Raw genomic sequence first — 19615 nt, 5'->3', positions numbered from 1 at the left:
TGTCCCCAAACAAGAAGGCTCAGACCCACCGGAGCTTAGTGAACAAAGGCCAGGTGCATATCTAAGATGGGTGAGGGGGTAAATAGAACATTAGAAATAGATCTGAAAAAAAAAAACTGAAAGGGAGAAATCTCTTGACGTAAGTTCTCCTTCTCAGTTATACAAAGTCCTAAAGCCAGATCCCTGCCATGAACAGAGATCACAGTCAGTCTTTCTTTTCAATTTCTGATCCTAAAAAGCTTTCCATTTCTGATCCCAAAAAGTATGACTTTGTCTTTGCAGCATAAGTAGGATCCAAGGATCCAGGAAAGAGCTTGCACTAACCAGGAAGAACCAGCCAAGACACAGAGAAAACAAGACCCTATTAGCAACTAGGGACTCACTCTGGGCCTAAGGAGAAACTGAAGCTAATGATATGTTGCAATTTTAGGATTAGTATTGCTCTCTGTCCTCTCAACATAGAATTTCCTTCCCACATACTGAAGACTGTTCAAGTTTCTCCTGGACAGTCTCTTCACTAGGAGAAATTATATCAGCACATCATCATCATTAGTGAAAAATATTTACTGAACCCCCACCTGGGCACTTGACTCTGCTCTGAGCCAGCCCCACCACGATCCCCACAGCACTTCTCTTGACCCCTTAACCATGGTCACAAATGGCTATCCTCTGGCTCTCCACCAGATCATCCGACTCCACCAAAACCAGAAAGCTCCACACAGCACACTGCCCATACCCCTGTGCAGCTTATGTGTAGGAAGAATGACCATTCTGCCATAATACCTGATGGTATATTTCAGAATCAGGCTAAAACCAGGAATTAGAAACTGAGACTGAGAAAAACAAGGCACAAAATGTGGAGAGCAGTGACATCATGGAAATGCTAGGCTAATGACAGAGAAAGAGAATAACACAGCTCAAAAAATAACAAAGATGGAGAAGATAAAGGTGAACCCCTGGAATGGTGGAATGCCAATCTCATTTAAATTTTTTTTTTTTAATCAAGATTCTCACTAAAAATATGGCAAACTGTGTAGCAACCTGACCAAGAATTATATGAAGGTGACGTGAATCAGAACCTGGACAGCTTGACTTCACACTCTCCCTGAACAGGAAGAGGAAGGTATGGGCAGAAAGAGGGAAGCAAATGGAGACAGAGAAAATTTCCCAGAATGGATCCATTCTGAACAAGAAAGGTTCCTGCTGGGAAACAGCTTCCTGTAGCAGTTTGTGGGCTGGGTAAGGAGTCTCTAAAATCTGCTTCACCTGGCCCTGGACTCCTCTTGCTCGCCTCTGGTTCCTCCAGATGCTGCTGGATCCCACCAGGTCAGTCATAAAACCTTGGCTGTTTGGTCAAGTTGCTACATCTAGTTGGCTCGTGCTGAAGAAGCAACAAACAGACGTCACATCAGCTTCATTCTGCAGCTGCTGCCCATCACAGAGAGACCACAGGAAACAGAGTACATCCCTGTGGGAATCCAGCACATGAAGAGGCTGGCAGCAACCCAGTGGGTCAGGCTGTCCCACCCAAAGGCGCCAGTCAGGACTCTACCTAACTGGACCACAAGACTGTTCAAAACACAATCCCAAGGGAAGCTATTTGCTGGGTCTCTCTTGCTCAGCCCTCGGGGTGTGTTCTCAACCCTTGTGGTTAGGAAGCATTCTCTCAGAGATGTTTTAGTGGAGTCTACCCAGGATGGAACAGGAGTCCTGTGTTTGAATGTAATCCCAAGTCTCACTGGTTTGCTGTGTGATCTTTGCTTTGCTTTGTTTTTCTCAGCCTTACTAATCTGAACTATGAAATAGGTTTCTGGAGAAAGTCGGTCTGATCTCACTGGGTGACTTTGAGGAAAATGAACTTCTGACTGTCCCCAAGTTATAGGCACAATGTTTATTCACATTTATTGAAGCTTGCAAGGCACTATTCTTGATGCTTCCAGTGATCCTGAGAAGAAATAAATTCTATTCCTGCCCTAAAGAAACATAATTTCTAGTAAAGAAGCCAGTCATGAAAATAATTAGTAAAAATTCAGGGGAGGCAGGAATAAGGGTTATAATAAAAGTATTCAACATATAGGGTTCAAAGAACTAGGGGAGGTTTGATAGAGATGATCTGAAGAGGACAAGTACCACTTCAATGAAGATGATTAATGCTCATGATAATTCTGTGACAGCATCACACAAACAATATCATGTAATTGATAGTTGACTTCTCATAAATTTTGCACTAATTTCAACAGAATTTCAGCGGAACCTGACCAATATTTAAATATGATCATAAGTACTTAGGTTTCTATTTATATGTCCTTCCCTTTCCATTAAACCTCAGTTGGAAAGAGTCTGTTAAAGATCAGCCTCTAAGCTTCTCTGGTCTCTGGTGTAAGGCATGGGAACTGTGAATTTTAGCAAACTCCCTAGTGGTTCTTATGCACATTAAAATGTGACAGCCACCACCGCTGGGGTCTGGGGGAGAACAGAGGAAACTAAAGGCAAAACTCTTAACCACTAACTTGTTAACGATCTACGACCATGTGAGAGAAGACAGGTAGTCAAAATTAAAGTGTGTGAGGGAGGAAGGGGCAGGGCTGCCAGAGACCAGAACAAAATCATCTATGGGTCCAAAACACAACTAGTGGTTACACCTCATGCTCATTTTCCTTTTAGACTCTCCAGTGATAGAATGTAGTTTGTATACTAAAGTCATTATTCAAATATTATATTAAATGCATAATACATATACATAAATATATAAAATCTAGCACAGTCAAGGAATCTGTTTACTTTGACTAATCAAATATTCCAGCCTAGAGTTATTATCTCTGGTTTGTATAAGTTAATCAATTTTCAAAGACCTCTAAAGCAATAAAATATATCTAACTTCAAAACTTTCTCAAATATAGTTTAATCTTTTTGTTCAGGTACAAAGGATTTCTCCAATCTTGCAGTGCCTCAGGACATTATTAACATAAATAGTCAATAAATATGTGACAGGTTTAATGACCATCAATCAATCATTCTCCTGCTTCAGTCCTGCAATGCAGTTCCCATATGTCCTGCAGAGGCCCTACCGTGTGCTTCCCCACTAAGCCTGTCTCCCCCCATTGCCAGCCACCCTCAGAGGGGTCTGGAGGATGTACAAAGAGCTCATTAACTTGGAGTTGAAGCTTCACAGATTAAGAGGCACTTTACCATATCGCAGATTGAGAAGTGTTTTATTCTATCACCACATTTTATTTTTAGTTTACAAACTCAGTGGAAATTCATTCTGGATTTAAAGGTTTCTTTATTCAAGTACATTGCAATCATCTGTCCAGATAAATATCTGACTTGAAAAAGTCTAAAGGTGCTCAAAATATATATTAGATTGGACCACATGAAATTGCTGTTTCTATAGATCAGCAGGAGGCAAATATAAAAATGCCTTAATACCAAAATATAGGCTCTAGATTATTGAAACACAGCCAACTAGTATGCAAAGCAATTTATGAAAATTTCTCTTTGCCCTCACCCATGATATGGTTTACATGAAACAGAAAAAAATAATAATAATTCACTGCTTATAATAAATCCCAACTCCTCACCCATACACACATACTCCCAGAGAGGAAAAAGAAGCTACTGTCCCTAGTACATGCCTTTCCAACATATCTCAGCAGAGAGAAAGAGCTACTTTCTCCAACAGATTCATCCCAGCCACTGAGACTCACAAAAATGACAGGTTTCTGCCCACTTCCCTGCTAAGCAACTACTCCACAAATTCTGAGCTGAGACTCTTATGGTCAAGGATTTCCATGCTGCACCTATGTGCTAATGGGGCTCCCCGCTGACTGGGGTGGGTCCCACTGGGCACCAGAACCACTGTTTCACATGTGCTTGAAAACAGGAAATCACCACAACTCAAGTCTAACAGGCCCATTCCCCCCAGGGATAAACACAGGCCCATGGTGGAACCTAACTGTTTAGGCATAGTGGCTCCCAAGAGGGAAAATGTCTGGCTAATCTTCCATATCCTCTCATTCAGCACAACAGTGTCCCCTGAGATTAAAAAGCACTGCTATGTGAATGTCTTAATGCTACTGCTTTTACACCATAAATCCACAAAGCAAGAGAGACCCAGGAGGCCATGACCACCACCAGAATTCATGAACTTCTGAGAAATAAAGGAACCAAATGAAATAGTCAAATATGGCAGAAAAGGCTTTACCAGAGACAGAAGCTGTGAGCCCCCCACCACTGTCAGGAAGCAGGCCGTGCACTCTGAACCAAGAAGGAGCAAGTCTGATACCTTGGCACAAACAGTTCTCTTTAAATAGAAAACAAAATGGAAAAAGAATCCCCCAGTATTTTTCAATAAGACGCTCTATGAATAGGCATGAAAAAGAATTAAAATGTCATTATTTTATTAAGACAGCAGGGAAGGGTTAAAGGAGCCTTAATGTTATTACTACAGTCCACAATTAGACTCAAAGAAGAACCTCAAATGATACATATCAAGAAATAAAAAATGTTTAATGAGAAAGGGAAAATAGTTAAGAAAAAAATACTGAAAAAAAAATGTTTCTCACTGAGACCCAACGAAATGGAAGGGCAGCTTCAGGTCCTCTGGTTTTTGTACCTCCTTTCCACGGGCCAGGTGGGTCTCTCCTGGAATGGTCTCCCTGAGGTCACCCACAGCTAAAAAGACCTAAAGCTCCTACAGAGGCCAAGCGGCCACACTGAGCCTAAAAATAAGGTGCTCGGCCTACGCCTACAACACTGGCAGCCATGAACAGCCATCTGGCCAAAATCTATTTATTTTACCAAGAACACAAGACTTATTTTGGAAATGTGTGTTTTTATAAGTTAAAAATGTGATGATCACTATCTTCCCAATTTTTATTGTCACCGTCATTCTCTTTGAAGTGGTACTGAGGTACCAGTGCTCATGTTCTAGGTCCTCTCTCAGAGCCATTTTATGATAGGGCACTTGGGGGACATGCTGTGGTCAGTGAAGATACCACTCAGCCCACCCTGTCGTTTTCTCTTATGGAATCACCCATGTGAAGCCTTAAAATCGCCAGTCGGTTCACAGATCTGTGAATTCTCAACTGGCAGATCTGGGTTAGTACCACCCATTACCTAAGATTTAAAAAAAAGGAAGAAAGAAAGAAAGCTCATTACACTACACAACATGTACATACAATAAGGCCTTTGTCCTTAAAAGAAAAACATAATTTTCAACAGAGTCAGCTCCCAGAAGCCAAGGGAGCTAACATCCAAAACCTAATATAAACACCACGGCTTGAGTCAAGATTTCAGTGTTAGCCTGACTGAACCGGGCCTGAAACGTCTGGGGAATGCCAGCTCCAGGGATCGGTAGACATTCTTCACTGAGACTTTTGGAAGTAGAGGTGAGCTGGTCTCAGAACCCCCCTTCTCCACACCTCCTGCCTTGTCATCAACATTTCTGCTTGTGACAGCAGGATATTCCTGTATGAGGGAATGTTCCTTTCATCGCGAATAAAAGCAGGCCTCGAGGTGTATATGACCCTATATTTTCAAATGCAATTGCATTCCTTTTGAAGGAGGAAAAAAAGTGTTTTGGTAATGATTATTTAGGATGTCTTTTATAGAGGAGGGTGACCTTCTGTGACAAACTCTCTGGGAGAGTCATGTTTTGGAACTTGGAGTTCCCTTCTTGGGGGGAACTATCCCAAGTGTTAACAACACGAACTATAAACAGGAAACTTCCAGCCCTACTCCCACTCAAGTCCCAAGGTTGTGGACCTGTCACTGTAGCTACGTGGTAGGCAGACATGACCATGACGAGCTTATTACACTCGAGGACCTCAGCCCTTAAGACATAAATTTGTCTAAGTAACTTCACAACAAGGCAGAGCATTCTCTTAAAGAGAAGCAAAAGGAGGCTCTTGGAAGAGTTGAAGGGCCACTGGTCACAAGCACACAAAGCTCTGTGAATGTGTAGGGCCACATATCCAAGTCCAGCCAGTCTGGGTCATCTGGGCTGACCCCTTAGGATGAGGCCCCATGCCTCAAGTGACTGTGGCTGGTTGGAGAAGACACTGGACTGTGACATACTCTTTTTTTAAATTTATTTATTTATTTATTCTAATTTGTTATGCATGACAGAATACCTTTCAATTCATAGTACACATATAGAGCACAATTTTTCATGTCTCTGGTTGTATACAAAGTATACTCACACCATTTGTGTCTTCATACCTGTACTTAGGGTAATGATGTCCATCTCATCCAACCATCTTTCTTACCCCCTTGCCCCCTCTCTTCCCCTCCCTCCCCTTTGCCCTATCTAAGTTCATGCCATACTCTTTAAAATGAAAAGGACTCAGAAGCATCAAGTTCTGGACTTCACTAAGTCACTAGTTTCACATCTTTGCTTCCCTCCCGCCATACTTATAACTCAGTGGCAAGTGCCATAAAACAACAATGGAGCCCCCCTGGGAAAACATACTTTAAAGTATGTACTTAAAAGCTGGTTTGTGGCAGGTACAGTTAACTTTCTGCATCCATGGGTTCAACCAAGTATGGACTAAAAATACTTCAGAAAAAAAAAATGCATCCATACTGAACATGTGTAGGTTTTTTTTCTTGTTATTCTCTAAGCAATACATTATAACAAATGCTTACATAACATTTACATCAAATTAGGTATTATAAGTAATCTAGAGATGATTTAAAGTATATGGGAGGATTGTGTAAGTTATATGCAAATGCTACATCATTTTATATAAGGGACTTGAGCATCTGAGGGTTTTAATAACTGCAGGGGTCTTGGAACTAGTCCCCCACAAATATCAGGGGATGACTGGATTTGACCTTCTTCTATTTAAGTCCTTTCCCTTGATAATAATTTCTTTGACACTGTTTATAAAAGGCTTTCACAAATATCCATCATATTTAACCTACTCACATCACCTCAGTTAATGGCTACAACAGCCTGATGAGGTCTTCTAGAAGGCACACACACCATTAGTGATTTTCCCAGTCCTCACAACTAAGGTTCAGAGAGACCAAAGTGCCTGGTCAGAGATGCACAGCTACCAGATAAAACCTGAATCCATAACATCAGACACCAAAACCCCCACTCCACAGCCGTGGCTCACCAACAAAATGAGCATTAAAAATTTGATGAAAAGAGAAAATATTTTACGTGAAGACTTGATTCAAAGATATTAAATTATATCATAATATTTTTAAGGCACCATTAACAGTTTAATAGAGCAAACTTGAAAGTTTATAATAGTAAATTTTTATATTAGTCAGACTCTTTTATACTGTTGCTCTTATTCCTAGTAAAAAATGTCTCAATGTGGCCATTTTGCAGGGAATTATAGAAACATCCCAACAATGTTTGGCAGAAGTACATTACTTCTATCCATGAAATTAGTTTTGTTTTGGTACCTTTAAAATGTTGTATGATATATATGCACTCTCTTTTGCTAAGATCTTTTAAAATACAAGTTTGGAAATTTGTGATTTTTGTAATTTTCAATATCCTCTTTTGTGATCTTAGTTCTGGATGCATGCCAAATGGGGTGCCAACAAACCCTACTTATGATCAATTTGATTCCATGTGCAAATGTGCAGTAGGTGCTAGGGAGATGGGACCATTGTTCATTGTTTCAAATAGTCCAAGGACACAGTGACGAGTTCCTTCTTTAGTATTCTTCTAGAATTGCCCAATCTACCGCTCTGTAGGATTTAATACTGTTGGTTGTTGTCTTCCTCAAACATTTTCTTTTTTTTATTTGTTTTTCCTAGATATACATGAAAGTAGAGTGTATTTTGACATATTATACATACATGGGGTAAAACTTATTCTAATTAGGATTCCATTCTTGTGGCTGTACGTGATGTGGAGTTTCACTTGTTGTGTATTCATATACGAACATAGGAAAGTGATGTCCAATTCATTTTACTGTCTTTCCTATTCCCAATCTCTTCCCTTCCCTTTATTCCCCTTCATCTAATCCAATGAACATGCATCCAATGAAGATCATTTTTATGCAGTTAATAAACTGCTCTTCCAGTCCTGATTTCTCTACTAAGAATCAGATCCATGTTTTTAAGAGCCTATGGTCCCCCATCAAGTCTAAGCTTACCACCCACCCTCCCACCTCCCTAATCTCTTTTCTTCCCATGCTGTCTCATTGGCTAGAATGCTCAAAATCTCCTTCAATTTATTCCATTCTTTCACATCTGCCATCTGTTTTCTTGCCAAGTGCTACCAGCTTGGGCTCCAAAATGCCTCTTGGAGTCTAGTGGTTCTCAAGTCTAGTGGTATACATTTTAAAGGTGAATTGCCCAGTTTTTTATTGATGTGTAAAATGTGTTCTACCATTGAGCATAGGTCATATCATATCCATCAGGATGAATAATTTGCCAAATGAAAGTTGCAGCAGCATATCACTGTTTGAGTATGAGGAGACAGCTGGCACCCAAATAGAATTTTGAGAGGGAGCTTCAGGAGGTAAACCATTTTCTATTCCAATAGCAGCACCCTGCTTTAGGAATGAAACATGATTAGCAAGGTGGCTGTGCTAGAGACACCCTACACATCTTTCCACTGCAATGACTACTGCCTTCTACTGGCTGTGTCTTATTGGGAGTTGTTTGGATCTGTTCATCCAAATATTTCAGAACTGGAAAGTAGTTAAGGGATTTGGAAAGATTGTGCAACATTAGTTTATCCCAACTCCTTTCCATCTCCACTGTCCACCCTGCTCCAAGATGCTGCTGTCTCCTGACCACACCACATCCCTGAAGTCTGTTGTCCAAACTCCACTCTCTCCATTTAGACATCCCCCTCAAAAGCTCCTAGAGGCATATAAATAACACTGCTTGTTGTGTCACGTGACTGCATGAAAATATTAAATGGCTCCTCCCTTAACATGAATGGAACGGATATCACTATTGCATTTCAGGGACTCACCAGGGCAGTTCCCAAGGATGCTCTACCTCCAGTTCCATGGAGCTCTGGGCATGCTGGACTCTGCCATTTCCACATAGCCCAAACACACTCTGGGTCTTTCCTGGACTTTGCCTTGCCCCCACCATTCTCTAGCCAGAAACTGTCTACAATCCCCTTCGGACGTGGATTCAAGTCTATCTTAGAGTTTTTCTGGTGCTCCCATAAGTGTTTTCATGCATGTCTCTGTCTCTCTCACCAAATTGTAGTCCTATTGGTCTTTATCTCCTCAAGGGGACCCAACCAGCACTATTCTTCAAATGTAGAGAAAGCTAAAAATAATAAAACAAAATAGAAGCAGGGATGAGGTGTGGAAAGACAGAAGAAAGAATAATATTATTGAATTTATGACCTGCTATATCCCTAGTGCCTTGAGCGGTGTTTTATAGAATTAGGACTGGGAATCGAGAGTCTTAAAATATACACCCACCTCATTTGCTGATCTTAACTAAGTTCAACAAGCACACTTGACCTCCCAGTGCCGTGAAAGGTGGTGTTATTTGAATTCTTTCATAGCACAAAGGATTCTGTACGCCACCAGCCAGGCGGAAGTGCCACAGAAGAGGGTGCGAAAACCTGATACCCTCTGTTTATCCAATACCTTATTATTAACTGGTTTTATTTTCCGACGTTTTGCTTTGCCTGACTTTTCCCATTATCTCCTCTTTCCTGCCCTATTTGTGGTATTCCGGAAAGGGTAGGATCTCTCTCCTTAGCATCACTCCCCGTGTTTCAAATGCAGGCTGCCATCAAGGCGCTGTTGACGCACATGATAAAGACCAACATCACGAAACCAAAGGAAAGTGGGTTGGAAATGGGATGGGGAAGGGAGCAAGGAGTAAGTAGGCAGCAAAAACACAGTCGGGTCTGGAATGGGGTCAAGAGACTTCCACAAGGCGGGCCAGGAAAATCCCCGTGATGCCAGCCCACTAGGCAGTTTTTCCAGAATTACAGCACTCCGAGTCCCAACCCTATCTCTCTGCCAATAAAAGTACAAGTGAAGGTGACCCCACAGGCACAGAGATGTAAATACTCTGCAAAGAAGGAGGTCCCGCTTCCATGGAAAGATTTTTTTAATGTTTAATAGAGAGTAAGGGGAAAACTTACACCAGGGCCCACAGAACACTGGACTAATAAGGAAACAGCCTAGATCAGCCAGGTCCAAGCCTGGAGGAACAGAAAAACTCGATAAATGTTACTGACGTAACTGTTCATAAACATGGTGGGCTTGGCATCATTGTCTCTAGGGCTTTTCTCTATCAGCTTCTCTTTGTATCTTTTTCTGATGAACCTTTGCAACCTAATCCACAAAAGTGATGAGAATTTTTATACCATCGTCAACAACAGCAAAAGTAAATCATTCCAGAGAGCGTTCTATCTGTCATGCTCTGGGCCAAACTTTACGTGCTGTATCTCATTTAATTCTCATGGCAACTTTATGAGCTAGAGGTTGATTTCCCTTTCACTGTCCAGATGAGGAAACGGAGGTTTAGGAAAGTGAAGTAACTGTTTCAGGTACATCGTGAGTTAGACTTGAAACCAGGCTGATTGGATGCCTATGCCTCTTTTCCAAAAATGATACAATACCAGTCAAAAGCTGCATCTTCCCATGAAGGCCTCTCCATGTTTCAGACTTGGCTTATGCTACAAGATCAAAAACCATTCTAACTCCCTGCAAAGAGATCTAGGTTAGCTCTGTGGAAGCTGAAACTATTCTCTGAAGCCTCTGAAGGTGTCTATAGACATTTTTAAGTAGTAAAGAACTACTAGAAGCACATTGGTTTAGTAGATAATAAAGTGGTTTCACATCCTAATTCTGTCTCTCAGTTACTGTGTGACCTCAGGAGATTTGCTCTGTTTCTCTGAGCCTGAGTAAAATGTGGATAAGTATAACTGCCTCAGAGCTGATATTTGTGAATGTGCCAGCACAACCCTGGTACATCCCTCAAAGCTGTTCTCTTAAAAGGCAATTAATTGGCCACATCACCTTTTAAACAGAATAAAAATAAATAAACAAATCTGATCGCTTCCTCAGTGAGCATCCAAACTCGGTGAACGATACCTAATAGTTTTGAGAAAAGTATGGCAATCCACATACATATGGATATACTAAGTGCTCTAGCTCTCTGAACATAACCTGCCACTTTATATCTTTTCCCTGCTCTTTCACACCACACACACACACACACACACACACACCAATTGAATCCTGCTGCAACCTTATCTCCCTGATTCTCAAACACATGCCTAACACTTGCTCAAATAATATATATCTGTTCTCCAGCCAGTTATAACATGGACAGTGAAAAACACAAGAATTTGATGCAGATAAAGCACCCAAGAGAGGCTGAGATGCTGGGAGCTACTTGCTTAGCGATAGAGGATTCCTGTCATAGAGAAAGTGGAAGAGAAAAGACAAGGTCCGCTCTGTTTTCACTATTTGGTTGGCTCTGAGATAGGTGGGCCCCACTTCTTATAACACTGAATTTCACATGGCTTTTTATGAGCAAAGGGTCCATTTCTACATTGCACCTCTGGATTTAAAAGAGGAAATTTCAACCTCAGAATAATGTTTTCTGCTGAACAAAATGTATGCCAAACTAAGCTCTGACTTCTGGTTTTCTGAGTCCCAGCCTCCAAAGTTTTCTCAGGTTTCCAATCCTGGACCCAACTCACTGGCTTCCACCATTTCCTCCTGTGGTACAGTTAGGAGGGAAAGGGCTGAGAAGTGTGAGTACCCCTTCTCATGTACAGTTGATAGATTTGGGGATGCCCAAAGACCCAGAGAATTGCTTCAGATTCATTTACCTAGGTGTGGCTGGCTTCTGAGTGGGCACCAATGTATTTTCCTGGGAATTATGGGAAAAACAACTCTGGCAAGAAGGGGGAAATCAAACTAAACAGTAAGACGTCTGGGCCTCCCTCCCTTGGCCCCATAAAAGATAATTTTGAAAGGCAGGAGAAGGCTGTGCTTTGTTTTCTCAGTAAACAACAAAGCACCTGCATCTTTAACCTAAACTGCCTACCTCTTTCCTGAGATCTTGGAACCTGGTCCAAGGCTAATGCCTCCAAATGTTACTCCTTGAGTAGACAGGACCTGAAGCATTATGGGCCACCTACTTTAAAAGATGGTTCCATCATCCACTAACAAACAGGTTATTCTTAAACTGTGACTGGTTCTGGCAAGATGCTCAAGTCTAGGCAGACGGTGATAAATGAGAATACAATTACGCAGTGGCTACTGCAGCCACTGTCATCCTCGAAATCTCCACAGAAATGAGCTCATTCCACCTCTGAAATATTCCGGAGCTTAAAATTTTAAATCAGGCCAAGCTGATCTTGTGGGGTTTTGCAAGCTTCAACACTGTAATTATATGTAGGACTTTGTGCCACTGATTTCCTCCCAACTGTAACATTTTACATCTTTTTTTAAGCATACGTTGAGGTTGGGGTTTGGTTTTTTGTTTTTTGTTTATTTTTTTTTAGTACATGTTATGAAATAAGATATGAGCTTAAGCCCAGCCTTAGGTATCTTTCTGCCAAAAGGGTGGACCAACACAAACTAAATATGACTATTTTCTTTATCCAAAGTTCAGTTGAGACTATTACGTACCTTCTTAATATACATAAACCTAACTCAAGACCAACACTCCCGGCAGGTCAGCTGAAATCATAACGAGATTTTCCTTTCATATAATGTGATTAACAAATGTTAACTAACCAAACTCCCAAAAGACTCCAGGAGAAAAATAAAATAAAATAATTCATGGAATGCCAAAATGTAAAATAATTTAGATGGTCTTTTATCCCCACTCTTACCCTGCCTGCTTTCTCCTGCCTTTAAATTAACAAATTGCCTATTTATTCTGCTTCTAGGCTAGTGATCTAGAGACAGACAAACCTGAGACTGAGTGTCAGCACTGCCATTCTAGTGAATAAAATAGTAAATATCATATATAAGTTGCATATAAAATGCAACTTTCACTAGCTACCTAGTCTCCTACATTTCCAGTTTCCTCATTTGTAAAACAGAAGGAAAACCCCTCAAAGGATTTTTGTGAGGATCAAATTGAATAAAGCAGGCTTAGATAAGTGCCTGGAAAGTAAAAAGTGTTTCATAAAATGTTTGCTTGCTAATATTGTCAATCTGCTAAATATATCTACTTTTCAAACTAAGTATAAAAATGCCAAGCAGCCTCCTGGCCAAGTGGCCAGATTTGAAATCCATGGAATACAATGGGTCCAACAGAAAACCACAATAACATACATAAAGAGAAAAATGGTCAGCTATCTATCTGACTCAGTTTTACCAAGTCACTGCAAAGGTTTAGAAGCAATAATGACTGTGACAGCTTGGGCCCATAATCCTAAATCCCTGCAAAGGTCATGGTGACATATCACTGAGCCGCTAGCTAAGGAAAGAGCTCTATGGGCCTCCTGGATAATGGGTGAGTCCAACTGCCAAGGTCCTGAGAAAGGACTTCTGACAGCATCCAAGGCAGATAGATGCCTCTAAATGCTGCCTAAATGTTACAGATGTAAAGATCTACTACACTTAGGTAGGCAATTGATAGTTTTCTTAAATAACTATCATTCCCACTCAAATTCAAACTGATGCATCTTTTTTCCTCACATTTTTATCTCTTCACACTTTACCTTCAAAACTACAGGATTTTAACACCTATTTCCCTATTACTAAAATCTCCACTTTCCAAGAAGGGCACTATTTCCCACTGGGGTAGAGTACTGAAAAGGAAGAACACCATGTGGGGAACTCTTCATAACGTTATTTGGGAGCCGTATGCAAAATTCAAACTGTGTATTTATTTAAACTTTAAAAATAGTAATATTGCCAAAGAGAAAAACAATGTTTTCACATGTGGAATTCTCAGCATATTTAAACATTACTTGGTCAGGACAATTTTCACTGAAGAGAATAAGATAAAATAATTCATTCACATTATCCAGATGAAGGAAATGAAAAAAGATACACACAGAGAGAGCATTTTTAAATCTGCAACTGAATAAAAACTTAAAACTTCTTTTCAACAAGTTCTTTAGTAAAGATCATTAACATAGCAGCTTATAACCACAAAATCTGAAGAACCCCCTTTCTTAGCTCTTAGCAGTATTTATCATCTGAGCAAATGTGATGTCTTTTTACTTGTTTCTGTTGGTTTCCTTAGTCTTCGAAGTCGAGCGGGCTATATCATTAGATACAGGCCTTCACCTTCTCATCTTCACCCATTTGTCATTTTACAGCATTAACTTATCTCTTATCAGGAAAAGATTTGGCTTTAAATCCAGATAGCTTGGATTTTGCCTAAATAGAGATGGATCCCCTCTCCAGTTCCACATTGCATGCTGATCTGGTAACAAATATCCATCTATCACTTTTGGGCTTTGCATTTGACTGCCTTAATGTACTTCCAACAGGGGTTTGTGATGTGTAGTTTTTGAGTAAGCTTTGCCAAAAGTGATTGGCATGGTAAAACACTCTTCAGCAAAAATGTTGATCTTTGTGATTCATCTAAGAATTATTATTTATATAACTTAATCTTCCCCAAGTGGTTACTTATTAGACTTATCATTAACTATTAAGTTAAAGTAACTTGAAAAAAATTATTTGTTTGAATCTACTATCATCAGCCAGTGATAACTAAGTAGCTGTCAGCTAAGCATCATTTTCTATTAAGAATGAAATTGGTCTTTCTGATTATGCTTCCAAATCAGAAACAAAGACTATATTTGAGAGGCTAGTGTATAAAGCAAAGAAGTCTAAGAAAGAAATCCAAGATTACATCTTGTCTTCATGTTTGTCCTTTGTGGGAGTCATCTCTCTTATATACCTTATCCTTGACCTTTATGCCTAAATGTTATCTCATCATTTTCCTGCTGAGCTTAGATGATAGAACCAATGCAGAAAGTTTGGTAGTTATCAATGATTTGGTAGCAGTAGCCATTAGGAAGAATAGACATTGCAAAATGTAATATTCATTGAAACAGTGTCATACAAAGTCCATCTTATACTTACTTCTATAAAGATGATATCAATGAGAAGAATTCTAAGCCTGATAAAATGGAAATTGCCAGAACCCAAAAAAACTCAGAAAATGAGCCAAATTCAATGCACAAACTATGTCACAGTTATATTTAATTTTGTGATAACTAAAAACAAATTTTAAGATATGATTATATTATTACATTTAATGGATACACCTTGTCCACAGAGCAATTGAGTTCATTTTACCTGATCTCCACACTTACCAAGCACACACACATTATGCAAGGGTTGTCTGTGATAAATGGAATCTGTAGAACTTCACCCTCATTTTCACATTTTGCAACAGAACCTGAAAAGAAAGAAAAAAAAATTATGTAAACCTTTTTTTGGCATTTTACAAAATCTTAAATTTTCACATTAGTCCTTCTTGAAACATCTACCCAAATTCCAGAAATTCTTAATGAGTTTTGTTATCAAACTCACCAAAAAAAAAAACCTCCTAAAATGTATTTTAAATAGTTTTGTTTAAACAGATTTAAAAAAACAACAACAACACTGTAATATGTTGATAGATCTTCTATTCTCAGATGTTAAACACAATTCCAAGTATTTCACTGAATCTTTAACTTCTGCTTTGTGAAAATATTTCAACTAGGCACACACCCCCACATGCAAAAAATTCAAATTGACCATTAGGGAAGATTTTTAATTCGAAATAAATTCAGGATTCTGTCTATAAGCAGGCCTTTTACATGGATCTGCCTCATGCTGTCGGGTTGAAATCACTTTTTGAAATGCAATCCTCTTTTCTCTTAGAAATTGATTCAACATTTTGTTTTCTGCACCAGGTGTCAGTAAAGTATGTCCTTCAGACTAGCAGCTGAGATCTTCACCTGCTTGAAAACATATAATTATTATATCCTGCTATTATTACTCTTCTTAAAAATGATAGGTTTTTTTTTAATTGAAGATTTGGAAAGCCAATGCTTTAAAAAGCACTGACTAGCACAGTAGAGATATTGAAATCCGATAAACTGCTAAAGGAGGGTGTGCGGAAAACCGCGCAATTTTTTTCTTAGTTGGATATGAGGAAACGATAAAAATAAGGGTTGAGGAAAATACAAAAAATAAATTAAGAAATTTCTCAACTACAAATAGAATATTTATAATCACCACATAGAAGACACCAGTCCTCAGCCTTCAACCTCTCCACCTATTCAAAGCCTTCCCACACCTTCACCCAGGCTTCGCTTCAACCCCAACGCGGGCGACAGGCATGCACCGTGGTGGTGCGCTCTCCCTACCCTCCCATCTCCGGGGCAATCCAGCGCCTCCTCTCCCAAGTACCAAACCAGCGTCCGGAGGGTCAGTCCCTCCCGCGCCCTCCCCTACCTGTCAAGAAGGAGGAAGCCAGAGACATTGGGACCCCCGAGCAATTGAGGAGCAGCAAGACGCAGCAGGTAATCCCAGGCGAGCGCCGGCAGGGACGCTCAGCCAGAGCCCTGACGCCGGAGAACCAGAGCATCGTCACCTGGAGGGAATCCCGGGCGACTGCAGGTCCCGCGCCGCCGCCTCTGCTCCGCTGCCGCCGCTCGCAGTCAAAAAGGGCTTTCAGCCGGCGTGTCGGGAGACAGTCCGCGAAGGAGGGAGGCGGGCGCCCGGGAGCCGGGCGGGAGCGGGCGGGGGAGGGGGGAAGGGGGAGGGGGGCGAGGCGAGGGGTTGGGGGCGCCCAGGGAGGAGGGGTCCCGCGGCCAGGATCGTCCAAGGCAGCTTTTTCCTCCCCTAAGGGAGTTGCTTGCCGCGGGTTAGGAGTCCTCCCCTCCACTCCAGAGAGGGGCCGGGAGGAGGGGATGTCAGAGTGGCCAGAGATAGACGGAGAGGAGCGGCAACGCTGCCGAATGCGCACAGCCGGTCCGCCGCCAGCGACCGGTTGCAGCTACTGCTCCCGGCGCAGCGGCTGCGGCTGCCGGGGCGTCCTCCACTCCCGCACTCTGCAGCTCCCGCTGGTCCTAGCAGCCCTCCGGCGCGGGAGAATTGGACGCACCGGGCACCTCCCGGAACCCGCTGGGGGCGCCCGGGCACAGGAGAGCTGAATGATACCAGCGCCTAGAGCACGCCTCGGCCCAGCGTCCAGCTGGTTCCCCAACTCCTCTGGAAGGCCACCCTCCCCAGGGCGCCGATCCGAGCCGGGAAGGCGCGTCTCCACTGCCCAGGGCGCTTGCCGCCTCCTCCTTTTCCTGAGTAGCCCTCCCCCCCACCGGGGATGCCTCACCACCCACGCTCGCGCCGGGGTGCCCTAGCCCTTTGAGGAAAAAAATGGGGCTCAGGGGCGCCTCAACACCTCTGCTCAGCCCGGGTATCCCGGCTTTGGGAAGGAGCAAGAAACCGGACGCATTAGTCTCCCTACAACTTTTCCCACCCCGTTTTGCTTCTCTCTGGAGGGGGAGAGGCACCAGACTAGCGCGGCTGAGCAGTCGGAGGGACGGGTGTTCTTAGAGATCAGTGCTCTATGTGCTTAAGTGTCTGAGAGCCTTGACACTGGGGAAGACAAGTTGAAACCACAGGCAAGGTCGATTAATAAACGGACTCGGGCAGACAAACGCCTTTCGCCCTAAAAAGAGGAACAGTCACTCAGAAACTCCTCCCTTCCAACCTCGGGTGCACTGGGGCGGGGAGGTGCTATTGGACTAATCGTTCATTCACCCGCGAAAGAGGGAGGGATCCGCCGTGCGGTCCACGGCTAATCTCTAGCTGGGGCCGCCGCTGCGGCGGCCTCAGCTGCTGCTGGGTGTGCAGTCTTCGCTGCTGCCAGGGCTGCAACCTTCTTGCTTCTGCAGCCCTGGTATCAAGGAGTCTGATCCTTTGGTCCTAGCGGCTGAATGGAGACCTCCCACTCAAGCAGTGGCACCCTCTACTCAAAGAGATGCAGTCCAGGAGAGGAGAATTTTTGTAGCTATATTATAAAGGCGTGAGGTGGGTAAGGGACGCTTGGCAAACGTTGGAGCCTAGTGATCAGCTGTGTTTGGGGCCCATTAGGCGACACAGGCTTCTGCTCTTCCAAGAATGGGCACAAGGTACCCGCAAGCCCATCCTCCCAGCGGCAAACCAGTCTGAATAGATCCTAACAGCAAATCATTTCCCCGCGCCGACCCCCCTACCCCATCCCACCCCATGGGACTGGAATGAACCTAAGAGTCTCCAGGCAAATGTGTGGGCTGTTGGTAGTCGGTAGTCGTAGAAACCATATCTTCGAAAGTAAATGAGTCTGTTTGCTTACATGTTTCGTCTAGCTTCATCTTAACCCTTCCCCATTTTTGTTTTTGTTTTTTGTTTTGTTGTTTTGAGTCCACCACCACCCCAGTGATTTGGTGGATTCGCTTAATGAGTGCACACTGCCAACATCCCAACACAACAACCAGCTGATAGGAGCACTTTGCAATGATGTGGGGAAAGTGAGAGAAGGGAAAGCTGTCATTAGCTTAACATGCTCCATTTCCCTCTCAAAACAGATTTTTTTTTAGTGTGAAACTTAAATTAAAAGAGAAAGGAGATGATGTGGTGGCAGTTTTTCCCCCAAATAACGCCATGGCCAGGCAGCTTCTTGAAAATCCATGTACTTAATGTATTTACTAATCATACAGAAAGATAACTTGCAAAAAAGAAAAGAAACATCTCTATACCCAGATTTTACTTCCTGCAGTAGTAACTGGTTTAAAATAAAACATTTAATGTTGCAGATAAGTACAATCAGTCAAAACCACTACCTCCTCTATGTAAAAAAAAATTCTCCCTGGATAGTTTTTAGATCAAATTGTTAATCATGACTTACTTAAGGAAAAGTGAATAATCTAGAGTTGGGAGACCTTTTATTCTCTAGACATCAGTAGATTTGAATAAACACACAGTATAGAATTACAAGACATCCAAAGCATGTGCGTGTATGTTTGATATGCCTTCCCTGGCAGCCGTCACACATCCTCACAGTTTACATGAAAAATATCTTTATGATGGAATTTAGGTACTTGTGGCATTTCTGTAACAGGTGGCATGGTGCTTTGGGATGCATTGGAACTTTCCCCGTAAGTGTAAATTCAAAAACCACCTGGAAAACATTTTCATCTGCCTGGAAGTTTGCAAATGGGAAAGATCTACAGAAGCCTTTGGCAAGCCTGGCTTTTCTTCCTGTTTATTATAATGTGCTGCCCTCTTCATAAATGGGCCCTACTTCTTAAAAAGCGGCTTTCCCCCAAAGAGATTATCAGAATGTTTCCCCATGCATCTACAGCTGCTGCAACCACTCTTAAAGTGTCAGCCTATGCCTATTGGTCTCTGCCCATTAAGACTGAGTTAATTCAGGGGCCAAAAGAAAACACCTGCACTGAAAGGCACATAGATCTGTGTTTACGTTTAACCCAAAAGGTTGTACCATCCAAATGATGTTCACTAGAATCAAAAGGAAGGGGAAAAAATGTATGTTTGACTCTGATTACAACTTCTTTCAAAGGTAAAGAGGCAATGGAGTGCAAAGACCAGTTTAACTCATGGCCTACCCCAGGCTCAGATGGACAAAGTGCTGTCTTCTCTTGCTCTCTAAAATGTGTAACTCAATCATACAGAAAGGG

At 42.0% G+C, this 19615-nt stretch overlaps 1 protein-coding gene across 3 annotated transcripts in view; it reads right to left on the bottom strand.

Moving 5' to 3' along the window:
- The window catches only part of Bmper (BMP binding endothelial regulator), a 237833-nt gene extending 221181 nt beyond the window's left edge, over positions 1-16652 (bottom strand). The window contains exons 1-2 of one of the 3 annotated variants that reach the window (XM_058584443.1): positions 16525-16652; positions 15257-15342 (exon numbers count right to left, since the gene is read on the bottom strand). In XM_058584443.1, the coding sequence (XP_058440426.1) occupies positions 15257-15271 (15 nt within the window). In that variant the 5' untranslated portion in view covers positions 15272-15342; positions 16525-16652. Of the gene's footprint in view, positions 1-15256; positions 15343-16385 lie in introns of all 3 variants that reach the window. The other 2 variants (XM_046460608.2, XM_046460607.2) reach the window with 2 other exon arrangements.
- Positions 16653-19615: the final 2963 nt, after the last annotated feature.

This window comes from Marmota monax, unplaced genomic scaffold, assembly GCF_021218885.2.
Source record: "Marmota monax isolate L192 unplaced genomic scaffold, Marmota_monax_Labrador192_F-V1.1 WCK01_AAM20220418_F8-fsc00107, whole genome shotgun sequence".
In the NCBI taxonomy this organism is placed as follows: Eukaryota; Metazoa; Chordata; class Mammalia; order Rodentia; family Sciuridae; genus Marmota; species Marmota monax.
Note: the sequence above shows the minus strand (reverse complement) of the source record. Positions and strands in the feature narration are given on the sequence as shown.